We start from the raw sequence: 16,161 nt of genomic DNA on the forward strand, positions 1-16,161 counted from the left end.
TAAGTTTTTGCGACAGCACTCGTTTCCTCTAACCAAAGATCACTCCCTAAAGCAGGAATTGCTTTTTTAACTGCCTGCATCAGCTATGCTGTAGTACTCGAAGGACAAAGCTGTTCTGCACACAAAATGGAGCTCAGCAGCCAACTGGAATTTTAGCTAAGAAAGAGGAGCTAAACATCTAAATGTCTGCAGCCAGAGATGATAGTGGAAGGCAGGATACTGCTGGGGTGGGAACATCCTCCCTCCTGCAGCATCTTTGTCCCAAGGGCACGTCCACAGCCTGCTGTGAGGGGCATCTTTTTTAAAGCGCTATGAAAGGGCACTGCTTGTCTTTATAAAATTGAGTCTGCTGGAAGAGAGAATGCATTATTTTTTTTTTTTCTCGTGCTTCTCTCCAGCTTTTAACAAATGGATTTTTGTTTTGCTGTCGCTTGACAAGGTTATAGATGAAGCTTACAGGGCAAGGTTACTCTCGGGAGGTGCCCGCCGCCTCAGAAGTGGCCATGCCTTCACCAGCACCCACATGTGGGTTATCCCAGCTCCGCACGGCTCACACCTTCTTTCCACCGAGCCACTTAAACTTTCCCTTCTTCACTGAACCCAAACGTGAAATGGCGGTGCCGGGGGATGCTGTGAAGGCGGCCACCACACGGACCGGGAACTCATTCTCCTCTGGGAACCAACAACCTTAGGGGCAGGAGTGGTGGGCACGGCACGGGGCAGGGCAGGCGGCCACAGCCGGGCAGCCGTGCCAGGCCGGGTCCCCAGAGGCCCGAGGGAGCCACAGCAGCGCTGTCCGGCCGCCCGGGACACCTCCGCAGGAGGCGGCAGGGACGAGGCACGGCGAGCAGCCACGGCACGGGCAGGGCCCCCGCGCCCCCAGCCAGGCCGCGGGGCGGGCCGGGGCGGCGCCGGGCACGCCGGGAGCCGCATTCCCGCGCGGCGCGCCGGGAGCTGTAGTCGCGGCCGTGCCGCTCGGCTCGGGCGCTGGGGGCGGGCTGGAGCGGCTCCATTTTGCGCCCGTCGGCGGGGCTGCCCGGCCGTCCCGCGGCCCGGCCTGGCGCCAGGCAGGGCGCGGCCCGCCCCGGCGCTTCTCCCTTCCCTCTTCCTCCCTTCACTCCTCCCCGCCCGCCACCGGCACCGCCGCCGCCACAGGGGTGGGGCCCGCGCCCGCTGCCCCCCGCGCCGCCCGGCCTCCGCTGCCGGCCGCGGGCTGAGCGCGTCTCCCGGGGGCGCGGCCCCGTCCCTCCGCGGCGGCGGCTCCATGGTGCCCGCCGCCCCCCGCCGCCCCGCAGCAACAGGCAGGACGAGGAGGAAGCGGCCCCCGGGGGTCCGCCCCGCCCCGCCGCCGGCCTGAGCGGCGCCGCCGCCGCAGCGGGAGCGACCGAGCGGGCGGGGGGCGCCCGCGGGCCGCCGGCGATGGCGAACCAGCTGGTGATCCTGAACGTCTACGACATGGTGAGGCACCGGCACGGCGCGGCTCAGGGCCGGGGTCTCGGCCCCCTCCCGGCAGGGCGGCGGCGGGGAGTGGCCTGCCCTGCGGGGGCCAGGGCGGCTGGGAAACTTTGCCTGCCCTTCCCATGCCTGTCCCCGCGGGAGCTGGATCTGGGGGCGGCGGAGCGGGAGAAATAGCGAAGCCGGCGAGGGGAGAGAAGGAGGGGGGGAGGGCGAGGGCGGTGATTTGGGAGGTCTGACGATTTCCACAGCCCCTCTGTGACCTGCGACAAAAGTTTGCCGGGTCGGGTCTTCCAGTGACAGGTGGATCCGCTCCCTGTCGCCGGGGAAACTTTCCCTGCCGTGAGCGTCCCTGTGCTGTGCTGCTCCCTCTGCTACTGCCCCATAGCTCGGCAGCAGGGAGGCCCTGCCTTTCTGCTCACGAAAACCAGAAAAGGGTCCAGTTTTCCAAGAGGATGGTAGTTCGGGATAACCTCTGTCTCTGCAAGGATAAGAGCTTTTTAGCACAGTGTCAGTAAGGTGATTTTTTGCTAGATCATAATTTTTGAATAGTTTTGTTGTGGTAGAAATAAAGCTAAATGCAAATCCAGCTTGATTTGCAGCCGTATGAGCTCACCTTCCCTCCCTCTTGGATAATCTTTATGTGGCACCTATAGCGACTGTGGTATTGTCTTCTGTTCAGCTGGAAGCTGCTCAAATGCCATGGTAACAAATGAGGTGTAAGTACCTGCATGGAACAGGAGGTTTGGATAAGTAATAAGAAAATATTATCCCTTAATGCGTTTCAATCGCTGGAAATTAGAACGAGTGGCAGTATTTCTCTGACCAAGTTTTAAGTCTACTGATACAGGGACAGTAAGATGGAGAACTAGCTTCAGGTGACAGTGGTTGTGTTACTTTGCTTATTTTGGATAGGCTTTCCTACCACCACCATTTTAAAGTGAACCTTCACTGTTTTGAAGGGGTGAAGATATATAGTATAGTGTCAGTGACTGCTGGAAGTGAGAAAATACAGCTTGTTTTGCTTGGGAACAGTCACATTCAAATGCTAAAATGTTTAATAGCAATCAGTAGGGATCTGTCTGGCTTGAAATCAAATATATTTACAATATCACAGCAACTAGCCTGATTTTTGTCATTATTTTCTTTCACTCTAATACTTACCTTAGAATCAATGTCCCTCTTTTGGGGGATTTTTTTGCCCACTCCTGTGTTTGAGCTCTCTGTCCACTGAATATAGCCTGTTACCTTGAGTTTGGTTTCCTTCATTATAGACAGGGAGGGGTGACTAGAGACAGGAACAGTCTGTTCACTGTGATTTTCTGTGAGATGGGAGGAAAAAATAAGGGGTCTTTGCTCACCTGGTTGAGCTCATGTGTGATGCTAATATGAGAAAAAGTCACAGTGTGCCTTCTTTACACTAGACTTGAGGAGGGAAGGCTGCCCTGTCAAATGCATATATATGACTTCTCTGGGCTACAGTGCAAATATATATATTGGTGAATCTCTTTTAGCATAAAAAACATGGGTTTACATATATTAACTATAAATATTTGTACAGGGAAAGAAGTAGGACTTCAGTTTCGTGACTCTTACATAAGAATATCTTTGAAGTCAAGGCTTGACACACTTCTGACTCACCAAAATGCAAAACCCACTGTTCTCATAAAGACTTGCTTAATTGTGCAAAGTGAACCCAGTTCACAGGCAGGCTGTGAAACCTTAACCGAGTGGACTGACTCCTGTGTAAATGCCTGCCATGGCCTCTAAGAAACTCCGTTCTCACTATGATGGTAGCACTGGTGGGGTGTGACCTCAGCATGCTGTTTCTTTTTCTCTCGTGGTAGTCCACTCTTTCATTCACATCATCCTTTCTTTTTCCTCCAGACCTGAATTGCTGTGATCAGTTTTACTCCAGCCATCCTAGGAAGGCTGGCAGTTGACATGAGGGAAGTGAGGAAAAAAAGCAGCAGGAAGGGTGGGCTCCTAAAAACTAGTGTCATATTTTTCCTAAGGACACATTAGAGGGCTGTTGGTTATCCTGTTATTATTACTGGGGTTCTGCCTACATCGAGAATTCACATAGTTTCTGAAGCCACCATCTGTGGAAGGAACTTGCTCTCCAAAAGAAGCAGTCAAGCACATTTATTTGCAGATGTTTGATTACATGTAGGGGTGACTTTAATGGTTGAAGCTGCACATCACCACAGATTATACATAGTATAAGATGAAGGCACTAAGGAGGATATTTCAATTTCCCGCTTCAGTCCTGTTTGTTGTTTTGTAGCGATATCTACTTTATTAGAGAAGCAGTTTTCCTTCAAACTGGTGAGAATAACACAGGTTTGTGTGATGTCTGGAAGATACCACCAGCGTACATCCATCATCAAACTCCTCTGCTAAACCACATCTTAGTCCATTTGAAACTTGTTTGAGACCAAAGCCTCACTTTCATGTTGCATAGCAGTTTTTACTGCTTGTACAACAGCCTGCTGAAATCAATGGTACTGCTTTATTTGGGGACACTAGGAGTGGGTGGAAGAAGGGAGGAGTCCTCTGTAATAGGAGTTTTGAAGTTCTGTTTATTCACTAAAGCATGCCAGCTATGTATTTGAGACATTAGCAGGTTAGCTCTTTGCTTCTGACATTCCATGTCACTTGGAAATGGGTTTGGGACTGTTTTGTATTTTAGGTTTGGGATTGGGTTTTTTTGTTTCTCTTTTGGAACAAGAGACATTGTTATTCACGTGGTTGGCAGAACCAACTTTGTAATAAACGAACAGCGTTATCTTAACCCAAACTGTGGCTTCCATTTCCCAGGCAGCTGCTTAGGTATGCAGGGGAGTGCTAAGTGACCTTGCTGCAGCTGGAACTCCTTACAGGAGTGAGGTGGTTGCTTTTGGAGGGTATACCCTTCCAATGTCCTTAGTGCTTGAAAAAGCAAAAATCTTTCATGAAACTGAGTGTGAGGGGGATGTGTGTGTTGTAGAAGAAAGTCGACTTTCAAGTACTGGTAACTTTATGGAGGGAGAGAAGCTTAAGGGCATATTTACGTGGTACAGTTCATGCCTTTGAACATCTTTTATTATCATTAAAAGGGTAGGGTGAAGGCTTTGATATATCATGTTTTGAGAACTGGAGTACTTTATAGCTTCATTTTAACTAACTGCTATTTTTAGGAGTCTAGTTTTTTTGTGCCCAAGTAGTATTCTATTTCTTCCCTTGTCAAGTAAGGCAATAACAAGCTAAAGTATTAATGTAAACAAAAGCTCTGAAGATATTTTTGAAGCAATGGGATTAGTGTTTTTCTTTCATTGCAGTGACCTGACTTTATTGTGCACATAGAAAAATACTTCTCTGATATTTTCCTTATGATAGATTAAACCTGAAATCCTGTTTTACAAGACTGACATATTGCAAAATATAGAGGATATGGGATTGCACCATACTACTGTGGCAAAATCCATATCAAGACTAAAGGGAATCCAGTTTGTGTAATGGAAACAAGGATGTAGCATTTGGGATCAGTTTGGACATGTTACTGGGCCAGTGAGCTATACAGATGTAATTTTAATATACAATCTTTATTTTGTAAGTTGTATATAATCTTTTCAGCTGCAGCCAAATTCATCACTCTTTGTTGCATTTGTCCTGCATTTCTTTCTTCAGTGAGATAAGGCATTTTGTTCAATGAGTAAATGGAACCAACCTTCCAATAGCTCATCCCGATTAAGTAATAATTAGATATAATTACTTTCCTAGGGGGAAAGTAATTCTGCCTCATTGAAATTCTTTTATCTTCAATTAACCTATTCTGTTCTTACTGGAAATATGAAGCAAAGTGCTAGCTTGCTTCTGGCACTTCTTCCAAAGCTGCTAAACTTTGATTTTATTTGCCACCAGTGCTCACTTTGTGCAGTGTAGCGAGCTCCCAGTGTTTAGGTGGCACCAGTATGGAGGAGCATGTGCTTGGATAGGGACAGGCTGTGCTGAGTACCTTGTTGGATCAGCTTTCCATCCCATCCATCCTTCTGTACGGATCAATGAGGAGGCTTGGTGGCTCACTTTTCTCTCTCTTCCCTGTACTTTGTGTTTGGTTTCATGGGGTTGTGGGTGTGGAGTACTGTGAATACTTTCTTTCCTCATTTTTTTTCTATCTAATAACCAGCTTTATTCTATCCTGCTGCATGTGGGGTATCTTGTGTAAGTTTTGTTCTATTTTCAGAGAGCAGCCATAACCTTGCTTGGCATTAACAGATCCAGTGGGTACATGATATGTAGGTTGTTTGGAATTCAGCAGCCAGGTTCAGAGTTTTCTGGCCACAAGTGCCCAGGAGAGGGACAGTATAGAGCACCAGAGACCCTGTCTAGCTCTGTTCTAGATTAGATTCATTTGGATACACCTTCCCATTAGGCAAATGTACTTTATTCCAGTGATGACAAACTGTATGTTGACTGTGCCTACAGTTTTGACTATAAATATAAACCTGAAACTGTTTTGAAATGGTGAGCTGGTGGGGGAGGAAGGGCTTCAGAACTGGAACTCATTTATGTTGCAGTAGCTCTTCTGTTTTCCTGGGGACTTTGATTTCACCTTGTGAGCAAAATCAATTTTTTTATGTTCACAAACCCACTAAGATGAGTAGTCTTCACATCCTTCTCCTTTCTTTCCCTCTTTGTATTCTCCCAATATATGTCTTTCTATACAGAGTAAATTAATGCAGTGTATTTCTGGATGTAGCTTGTTCATACAGACTTGTTCTCTGCTGTTTTCTGGGGGGGGGAGGGGGTGGAAGGAAAGAATTGCTAAGCCCTTTAAATAGACTAAGGTGATAATTTAGTGTAGTCATCCATACCCCACTAGCTAACATAGCACTACACTGACAAAGCCAGAAATTAAAGCAAACAGTAAAGTTTAGTCTTAAGCAGAATTTATCCAGTGATCACAATTGAGCTTTAAATAAATATAAGGTGCAAAATCTGCCTTCTCTTAATTCGTATTGACAAAATCTCCCACAGCTGGTTTGTCTGTAACTATTGGCATGGCGTGCTCTTTTTGCCATTTAACTTGTTTTCATTTTTATTAATAGCCTGTCAACCTGAGGTTTAGTGTATCATTTTTATTGGGAGACAAAAAGCCTACACGCTGTAATGTTTGTGATGCTGCTGTAAATTACACGCTTACTCCAGCCAGCACATCTTCAAGTGTGACACCTGCAACCTTTTACATTTTTATCATTGGTTGTGCTTCATAGTGGCTTTGCATCAGAGAACACTGATTACATCAACAGGTTGTGTGAAGCAGATAGCTTCTTTTTTTCTGCCTGCTTACTAAACCAGTATTAATTTACTGGGGGTACTACCTCAGCCTGTATCCTGCCTGCTAGTTGACTTTTTGAAGTCTGCTTTTTAAAAGCTCACAGAGAAGCTCTGGGAAGAAAAAATCCTGTTAGTGGAGTAATTGACAAAATAGTGTTTTCCTTGTATTTTCCTAAGGTTTTTCTTGCTAGCCAATTTCAGTTTTAAGGACAACTGAGGATGTTTTTTTTAAGACTTTGTTTCAGGTTTGTGTGTCACTTGAAAGATTTTGATGCTTGGAGACTTACACTTTGAGAGTGGTGATGCAGACAGGGAAAGAGTACTTTGAGGTTTTCCTTTATCAGTGTTCTGCATCTTTGAGGTCTTGAGGGTAACAGTTAGCTTCTGATAGACACTTGCTGCTGCTGCACTTTCATAAAAGAAAAGAGAAAGCGCTAAGAGAAGTTTCCTTTCTTTACTATTTTTTCCATTTTCTAAAAAATTTTCACTCTGATTGCTTTTGAAATGCATCTGTTTTCTGTTGGGTACAATACAAGTGATGTATTGGAAACAAGTGTCAGACCCATGCAAAGGACTTAAACCTCATGTTTGGAGCCCCATGCATCAGAGCCTGGAGAGAGCTTTGTCTCCTGCTCTGGTGACCTCTAATTGAGTATTCAAAGACAAAATATAATAAGGTAATTTCAGTCCATCTCTGAGTATATCTTGTGCTCATCTATTCATAAGCAGGTGTGGTCATTACTGTTAATGACAGTCGGCGTCTGTATCTCACAGTCCTACATTCCGATGTACCCTGAAGAAAAATGAGCTCCTTAAAATTACAGCAATTGATTCTAGAATGTGTTCCACCTAATGGCAAACTTAACAGCCTACAGCTTGTTGACAAATAGAAGGTTGATCTGGGTTTCTCCCAGGTTCAGACTCCTTGACTGACAAACTTTGACAGCACTAAAATACTGGACTAGAACCTAGTGGAATTAATTCACTACATACAGTTGGGGAATTTTAGTGATGTTGTGTTCCTGTAAAATGGATTGTGCAGTTTACACTCTGTGATAAGGTTTAATACCTTATGATAAGGTTTAATGCTTTTGATGTGGGGGACAGTCTGCTCTGAGAAGATAAATCTGTACTGCAAACTAACTAGAGTTTTGGGTTTGGTTTTTTTTTCCTTTTTTCCTTTTAGTATTGGATGAATGAATATACTTCTTCCCTTGGAATTGGAGTGTTTCATTCAGGCATAGAGGTGTATGGCCGAGGTATGTACAAGAAAAGCATAACTTACTTTTTGTTTCAGTAATACTGTTATTTAAAAAGCATTTTTCAGGTAGTGAGGGAAGCCTAGCTCATGAAACCTGTTCATCTCTTTTCTCATCTATTCTGCCTCTGGAAAAAAACCTGGAACACGAATAACCTGGTAGCCATGGAGCATTCTTTTGTATAAAGCTGTGCAACTATGAAAAAGTGTGCAACTTACTCAGCCAGGCATAGAAATCTTTATTTTAGGTTTGGAAATACTTTTAAAAACCTACATAAAACAAATGTGTGCTTTGTGTAAAGCGTGGTTGAATCCGTTCCTAAGTTTTCTGTCAGCACTTAGTGCAAGGAGTTAATTTTTTACTACAAGAATAATAATCTGTTGCAGAGAGGCACCTAAAAGTGCATGATGCTCAGGAAAAGGTCTATTCCCTTTTGGTAGGTTGGTTTGTTTTAGAGACAGTTTCTTTCAAAGGCATCCCATTCATGCTGTTCATAAAAGATGCCCTTGTGATAAATAACAGCAGTGCTTTTCAATTTTGCTAGATAGGTTGTGCTTGGGTGCTGCAGCCTCCTGGTCTGTTCAGGCCACTTTGAGCCTGCATTGCAGCCAGAAGGTGTTTCTGTGCACGCCATAGCACGGGCTCAGGTCTGAGGTGTTTCTGCCCAAAGTATAATGACACACCAAGCTGATGGTGTTGCTGAAAGTAGTCCGGTTTAAGAAGGAAAATCTACTGCTGTGTTTTTCTTCTTTTTTTTTTTTTTTTTTAATGTGTTGAGAGGTGAGGTGAAGGAGCAGAAGTCAGGGCATGCACTCCAAAGACCACACTGCCCAAAGTTATCTTAAACTATGTTTCAGCTACTGTAATGGCCACATTGTATCTGATTTTGCAAGTGTTACCAGAAAAAACAAAATGACAAAATACAATGCTTATTGTTAAAACTTTTTTTTGGATTTTTTTTTTAATCTGACCCAGAAAGACCTGACTCTTAATAGTGCTGTGCCTGAAGCCCAGTTTTTGAGCTGTGCCAAATACATGTGCCTCCCTTCCTGTTGGGATTATAGCGGCTTTCTCATATAGCAGGTCATGCCCCTGCTAGAACAATGACTTGCATTTTTCCAGGCACATCAAACTTTTTATTTATTAACCTGTTGTGAAAAAGATTATCCACAAAACTGACTGCTAGACTTGGGTGATGTGTTAGGAGTTTTGAGGAAAGGAAGTGTGAAGTCATGCTTAAAGCTTTTTATTACACTCTGGGTGCGGCGTGCTCTGTTATCTTACAGACACAGACGGAAGCTGCAGCACACCATGATGCTTTCATGTAGTGTGAGTGCTTAAGCCAGCAGATGCTATGTGCAGACTTGAGATGCATGCACTGGTTTACTTTCTTGTTATAGTAAAGAACTTGTGAAACTTGTGAACTTGTAAAGAATTGAACTCTTGCAAATCAAGAAATTTAAAGAACCTATTAGGCCACTACACACTGCCACACTGAGGGCTGTGGTGTACATTGAATAGAAGTGTCATCAGACCTCTGAGGATGCAGTACTTTGAATCCCCAATTTAGATGTATGTAAGTGAAATTCTAAACACAAGTATGTATAAAGATGTACAATTTAACTTGTAAATGCTCACTTATACAATGAAAACAATATGTACTTTCTGCAAATTTATTCCAGTTAAACCTGTACACTGATGTAGGAAATTTCCTGTTAGTTTTTACTTAGGCTGAGTAGTAACTGACAAAGCTATTAATTTCCAGCTCACTTAATTTGCTCCTCATGTAAATAACATGTCTGGCTGCTAGCTTTAGATCCTTGTGAAGTCACCTTCAGTCAGTGAGTTCTGCTGTTTTTTACTGTCATCAGATGCTGGTTTTGTTAAATCTGAGCTTTCTCTTTCAGAATTTGCCTATGGTGGTCATCCATACCCTTTTTCTGGAATATTTGAGATTTCACCAGGAAATGCTTCTGAGCTAGGAGAAACATTTAAATTTAAGTAAGAAAGATTATTTTCTATTTTCTTGCTCTTTGAGAAAGCATATGAAAAAGACAACTTGTTCCATTTATTTTTGAGGATAGATGTATTGAATTGTAAAGGATTTTTGACTTTCTGAGAAATTAATGTGTTTGCATAGAAATGAAAAATGGACAGAGGTGGCAAGACAATTAAGTGTCTACAGCAAAGAACTCTTTTTTTAGCATACCATTAAATTCCTGAAATGCATACAAATTTTGTGGACTTATAGCTAACTTATATTATTTATACAGTGTAAGCAGTGCAGTAACTTTTTCAAGGTGGGTAATCAGCAAGAAAACATCATCTCTTGTGATAAAGATGAAAGTGGTGCCATAAAATGGAATAGTAAGAACCTTTGTTATTCTCGGAGAACAGAAAGGTCTTTCTACCCACAGTGGAGTGACTTTTGACCAATGTATGAACAGTAGTCTACCTGTATCATGGGAGCCTAATCACCTTCTATTCTGTTTCTCTTCTAGAGAGGCTGTGGTTCTAGGCAGTACTGACTTTATGGAAGATGATATAGAAAAAATAGTAGAAGAGCTTGGAAAGGAATTCAAAGGAAATGCTTATCACCTAATGCACAAAAACTGCAATCACTTTTCTTCAGCTTTATCTGAGGTAAACAAACTTAAAGGTCTGCAGAAAGGTGCTTCACAAGTGGCTACAGAGCATCATATCCTTCTAGTCCTTTGTAACATTTGGTTTAATTTTCCACTTCCTATCTCTGTTGCCTTGGGCAAATATTATTTTTCAGGTTGTATTTGTGCTTATGTCCAAAACATCAGATTTTGCTGCTAAATATTGTTGTCATACATAGCTTGTGTTAGAGCAGAGGTGCATTCCTAAAGAGATACCTAGTAAATGAAGTATTAGGAAGATTTTGAAATAATTTCAGTTGTTTCAAGGATTGCTACTGAAGATAGAACTACTTGTTATTGTTATCAGATTATTTGTATTTCCTCACAGAACCATCACACTGTAAATAATTTTCAAAGTTATGACCAAGTGTCAAAGAATAACAAAGGCATTAAAGTTACCCAGATAATGTTAATCTTCTGCTTGAGAGGCTTTTGTCAAGTTATTGCTCTGCCAGCACCTGTGTCCTGGTCAGCTAGATACTTGAGTGGTCATGCAAAGTGTCTGACCGAGGAGTTGAACAGGCTTTGCTTTTTCCCCCTCAGCTTTGTTGTAACGTGATCAGTTTGCCACTATGATTGAGTGTCTGATCATTCACTTGTATATCCACACGTGGGAAAGGGTCAGGAACAACTAACCCAGGTCAAAGAGGGGAATGGAAACTTTGATTTTCATTGATAGTTGGCAATCTCTGCTTGACAGAATTTATTCTCCTGTTTCATTGAAACACTCCAAAACAAGGATGGCTGTTTTTCCCATGTGAAGTGTCACTGATTTTATTTGGGTTTTTTTTTTCCAAAATAGTTAATGCATACTTAGTGTATGGCCTGTGTTTTATGTAGACTGATCTTCCAGTGGTAGTGGAAAATTTTATTGAGATGATGATTCATGTGCAATGCTGATACAAGTAAGTAGGGTGAGACACTGACAAAGCTGCAGTTGGTGTGAAATCTGGCCTATATGGCCAGGGTTTTGCCATACTCTTCAGCTGCATAGTCATATTTTTTCTGTTTAGGTCTTGTCCTATTTAGTGTTCAAATTGACTATAAAAGTGGGTATAATTGCAAGTTAAATGCTGCTCAGTTACAGCACAGTGATGTTCATATTCTCCAGATTTGCACTGTAATACCAGAAATGAATATGGAAGTACTTATGTAAAGTAGCTCACTCCTTGAATAGTGACAACAAAATTATTTAATGACTGATGTGCAGTAAAAATAAGTACTTAATGCAACTTCATACATTTTTGAGGAGTTGAACCCAGCTGTGCATTGTGTAGCTGCTCTTGTTCCAGTGAACCAAAACCTGTGCTTGGCCTGTGTTGTAGGATGGTGATGTCCTGTGGAAGTCATCAGAGGCCACCACAGTAAAGAGCCTCAGCTGTGTGTGTAACTCCATACAATTCTAGTATTGACACTGTCTTTCTGGCCACTTAATTTTAGAGTGCTTTTTTGTAATAGTGGGGTTTCTCCTGCAATTTATGTTTCTGAGGAATTAGTATGGAATAAAAACCATAGCTTAACTAATTTCTGTGCCTTTTATAGAAGTTATTCAGAAAGAGTGAGATGGTTAGGCTTTTCAGGACTTCTAAGAAAACCATAGAACCAGCCATGTGTCCAACTTTCACAATGGAATATAGGTGTCTTTGTGGGACTTGGAATGCTGCCTTTACTGATGGCGAAGTCATAGTGCAGCTAACTTGGGTGCTTCTTGATTGGCATTTGTGATATGTAAACTGTAAGCCTGCTGCAGCTTTTGCTTCTTATTTACAGTACTGCAGTTTTGTTACTACTGAATCCAGAAAACAAATTAACCCTTTATTTTTCCTTCCCCCATAGATTCTCTGTGGAAAAGAGATCCCACGATGGGTGAATCGCCTTGCCTACTTCAGCTCTTGTATACCCTTCCTCCAGAGCTGCCTGCCAAAGGAGTGGCTAACTCCTGCAGCCCTCCAGTCTAGTGTTAGCCAGGAGCTACACGATGAGCTGGAGGAAGCTGAGGATGCAGCAGCATCAGCTTCCTTGGCAAGCTCGGCATCTGGGTCTAGAACTGGACGCCACACCAAATTATAAGTTCTCCTCCAAAGTAGCAAATACTTCAGAAATACTTTTGAAATACTTCAGTTTGATCTCTTCAGCAATTGACTTCCTGACAGAACGTGAGAGCCAGCTCTAGAACATTGTTTTTATATGCAAAAAACAAAGCTCTCATCAACCCCTGTTTCAGCTCAGGATTATTTATGTAGTGAAAAGAATTGCTGGGAGAAAAGGGAAGGATTTTGTGTGAAGCCACCCTTTTCATTTTCACCTGTTTGGTAGACCTGATTCAACTTAACATCTTGCATAAAGCAGAATTTTAATTATTTGTTTACAGTATTGTGTACTGCTGTTTACATGTCCTATAAGGACTCCTGCTACCATGGAAGAAGAAAGAATTTGAGTTTGATTTAACTGTTGGTATAAATCAAAAGCAGTGGTATGATGCCCTGGATGAACTTTCCCCTTTGTTTTCAAGATTTAAGGCAGGAGAACACTAAATTGAGGAATGCCAGAAACTGCTGAATACTATATGTGAACAGGGTACTGTGTGCTTAAAGTGGCTGATGTAAACAGGTAGATTCCAGGATGTAGGGAGACTGGTTTGGTCTAAAATCTGTTCCTGCAAGTATGACCTCTACATTAATGAAACTGTGGATTTTTGCACATATGAAGGGAAGTTTCTATCTCATTGCAATGCACATCAATCCTTTTTTTTTTCTTTTTTTTTTTTTTTGCAGTTCAGCCATTTAGTTTTCATCCTGTCTTGTGTCTTTACTTGCAGTTTATTTCAGTATTTAAACGTGAATACCATCTGTTAGAAGCATCAGCCAATTTTTCACTTCTTTGCTTTACTTGATTTCAAACTGGTATATATATATATATATAAGTTAGTACTTGTATTCCTTTTTTATTTGTTTGTTTTGCATAGTTTGGAATCATGTAAAACAAGCCATTTGTGGTTGGGGAATGGCCTTTGCTTCCTACTGCTGATTATGCTTCATTTGAGTTAGTAAACATTTGTGTCCTTCCTTTTTTGAGCTATAAATTTCTGCCCAGTTGTGCATATCCGCACAAATGATAGAGAAATCCTAATTTATTTTCCCACAGTCTCTATCTGTGGCATTAACTTTCTTATCAGATGTAATGAAGAAAAACCTGAAAATTGCTTATGCACCTGTGTGTTTACACAGCAGAACCCACTAATCTGCACACATAATTATATGTGAAGGTAAGAGATATTATTTTCTAAAACACAGAAGTATGTTTGCTGGTAGATTATAATTAGAGCTAAATTATAATTAGTGATCAGAATATATAATGGAATGCCTTATTCTTGTTCACTTACCAAGAGAATTGTTCTTCCAATCATTAGTGTAAATTAGTGAGGTTCTATTGTGCACATAAGGCTACAGTAGCACAAACATGAGGGAGGTGAGCTTGAGTATTTTGTAAGACTTGCTGCCTTAAACTAACAAAAAACATACCATCCCTAAAGGGATCAGCTCACAAAGAAGTGTGCATTACTAGAAATATGGATGATTCTTACAAGCTTTATTTACAGTCTTTTGCTGGGTTTAGTTTTTCTGTTGAATGAAATACTGACTCTGCAGTTTCTGCTGTTTAAAAGCAAAAAAACAAGTCCTCTTGGAAGGCAAAGTGCTTCATGTTACGAATGCTCCTGGCCATGGGTAGTGGTGCCATTGAATCCTACGGGAAGGTGCAGTAGCTGTATCATAGTAAGAATTCTTATGGTTGCCAGCTCCAACTTGTGTTAGAAACAAGTGGAAGTTTTTTTCTGCTGCCATCTGGGTTGAATCCTTCATCAGACAGACTTTAGGTTTTCACTTATCTTCTATGATGCAGTGTAGTACAGAGAGAGATATGCTCAGTTCTGGAGGGGAAAATCAAGTGAGACTCTTTCTGGAAAGAGTGAGATAATAGTAAACGTCTCCATAACTGTATTTTGGTACGTGTTTTAATAATCTCTTCTATCAAGTGGGAATCGCTTAAAACTGGTGAGTCTGCCACTAACTTCATTCTCTGTTTGATCTCCAGAAGCTGGATATACTGACCCTCCCTGTTGAGTGCTTTCCACTCTGAATTTGAGTTCTCATTTCCTTCTTTTCCCTGTAGTGAAAATGATTATGGTGGTCTCCAGTCAACTCTCAAGCATTACAGGACTGAATCTCGCACTGCTTACAGCTCAGACAACAGGCTGCAGACAGGTTCTTTTGTCTCTGCTGTGCAGCTGTGGTAGTAATGTGACTAAGTCTCTTGGCCAGGGCAGGTCCTTTATTTCAGCTCAGGGTTGAGGCCACTGATCTAGCAACGTACTGTAGCTTTTCCTAGGCTTTAGGAAAAATAAATAGAATGATTTTTCATTGCTACCTTTTATGTACCAAAATCAGCTTTTTAGGCTTCTGATACATCCAGAGCGCTAGGTCACAAATCTCTACACCTTCATTAACACACACAATTACAGCATGTACAATGCAAGAACATGACAGATCACAGCACAGTTTTTATTTAGAAGTAAAACTAAGACTATTTTTTATAAAGCAGACTGGAAAGTTTGTAACAAAACCATTCATTTTATTGTTAGCTGTACAGGTGAAAATACTGTCTTATGCTCCATAACAACTTTTTTCTGTTTGTTTTGAAACCATCCATTTGTAAATCCTGTGAGGAAACTGACACCTGAACCCTGAAGGTTGTTGGGTATTGAATCAAAGTGAGCAGTACTGTAACTTCAATCGTGTGCTGTCAGCTCAGCCTCTGCTGGATGCCTGCAAGTCACCCTGCCAGTGGTTACTCCAATTTGTTAGCAATAGAGCAAGTTACCTTTCACCAGCATTACTGCCAAGCAGGGATTACTTTAGTCTACTAATGACCACACTGTGCTAGGACTAGAACATTTCAGAATGCTGTGAGAAAGCTGGACACCTGTGGAATCTTTTCCATCAAAACGGGTAGAAAAATATCACCACTTCAGGGTTCTGCTCTGTTTACTTTCTCATTCTTGTTTAATTTTCTGTGAGATAGTACTTTTCGTATGTATTACATTGTTTAAGTCAGTCATTTTATTTAAATGCCATTTTCTGTTCAGCAAGCCAAAAAAATCCAATGTACTGTCAGTGTGCACCAGTAACTTCGGAGTGGCTTGGTAAAAAAAACATAGTTGCATTACTTCTAAAATTTGCAATGCAATTCTGATCACTATTGATATATGATAATTTTCACTGTTGGAAGTTGGTTACAAGCTGAATATTCACTGATGCATTTTTTGTAAACTTGTATTCAAGTTTACTACATAGTATTTGTATAAAATTCAAAGAATTTTGACTTTTGTTACCTGTACATGGCAACAAGTTGTCTAGCATCTTAAACTTAAATCCATCAGTTTATTAAAAATACTTTTATAAAAAAAA

General features: G+C 41.8%; 1 protein-coding gene across 1 annotated transcript; it reads left to right on the forward strand.

Moving 5' to 3' along the window:
- The first annotated feature begins 1,016 nt into the window (after positions 1–1,016).
- On the forward strand, positions 1,017–16,161 carry DESI2 (desumoylating isopeptidase 2). Its single transcript, XM_041476959.1, has 5 exons — positions 1,017–1,458; positions 7,961–8,033; positions 9,941–10,034; positions 10,535–10,676; positions 12,533–16,161. Exons 1-5 carry the CDS (start codon positions 1,420–1,422, stop codon positions 12,764–12,766), a joined length of 582 nt encoding a protein of 193 aa, XP_041332893.1. The 5' UTR covers positions 1,017–1,419; the 3' UTR covers positions 12,767–16,161.

The sequence above is a fragment of the Pyrgilauda ruficollis genome, unplaced genomic scaffold (genome assembly GCF_017590135.1).
Source record: "Pyrgilauda ruficollis isolate IOZ18807 unplaced genomic scaffold, ASM1759013v1 scaffold4, whole genome shotgun sequence".
Taxonomy (NCBI): domain Eukaryota; kingdom Metazoa; phylum Chordata; class Aves; order Passeriformes; family Passeridae; genus Pyrgilauda; species Pyrgilauda ruficollis.

Excerpts from the sequence above, each read along its gene's own strand:
- DESI2 (XM_041476959.1), top strand. The coding sequence starts at position 1,420 with ATGGCGAACCAGCTGGTGATCCTGAACGTCTACGACATG. Across the intron at positions 10,035-10,534 it reads GGAGAAACATTTAAATTTAA|AGAGGCTGTGGTTCTAGGCA; the intron begins GTAAGAAAGATT and ends TTTCTCTTCTAG. Across the intron at positions 10,677-12,532 it reads TTTCTTCAGCTTTATCTGAG|ATTCTCTGTGGAAAAGAGAT; the intron begins GTAAACAAACTT and ends CTTCCCCCATAG.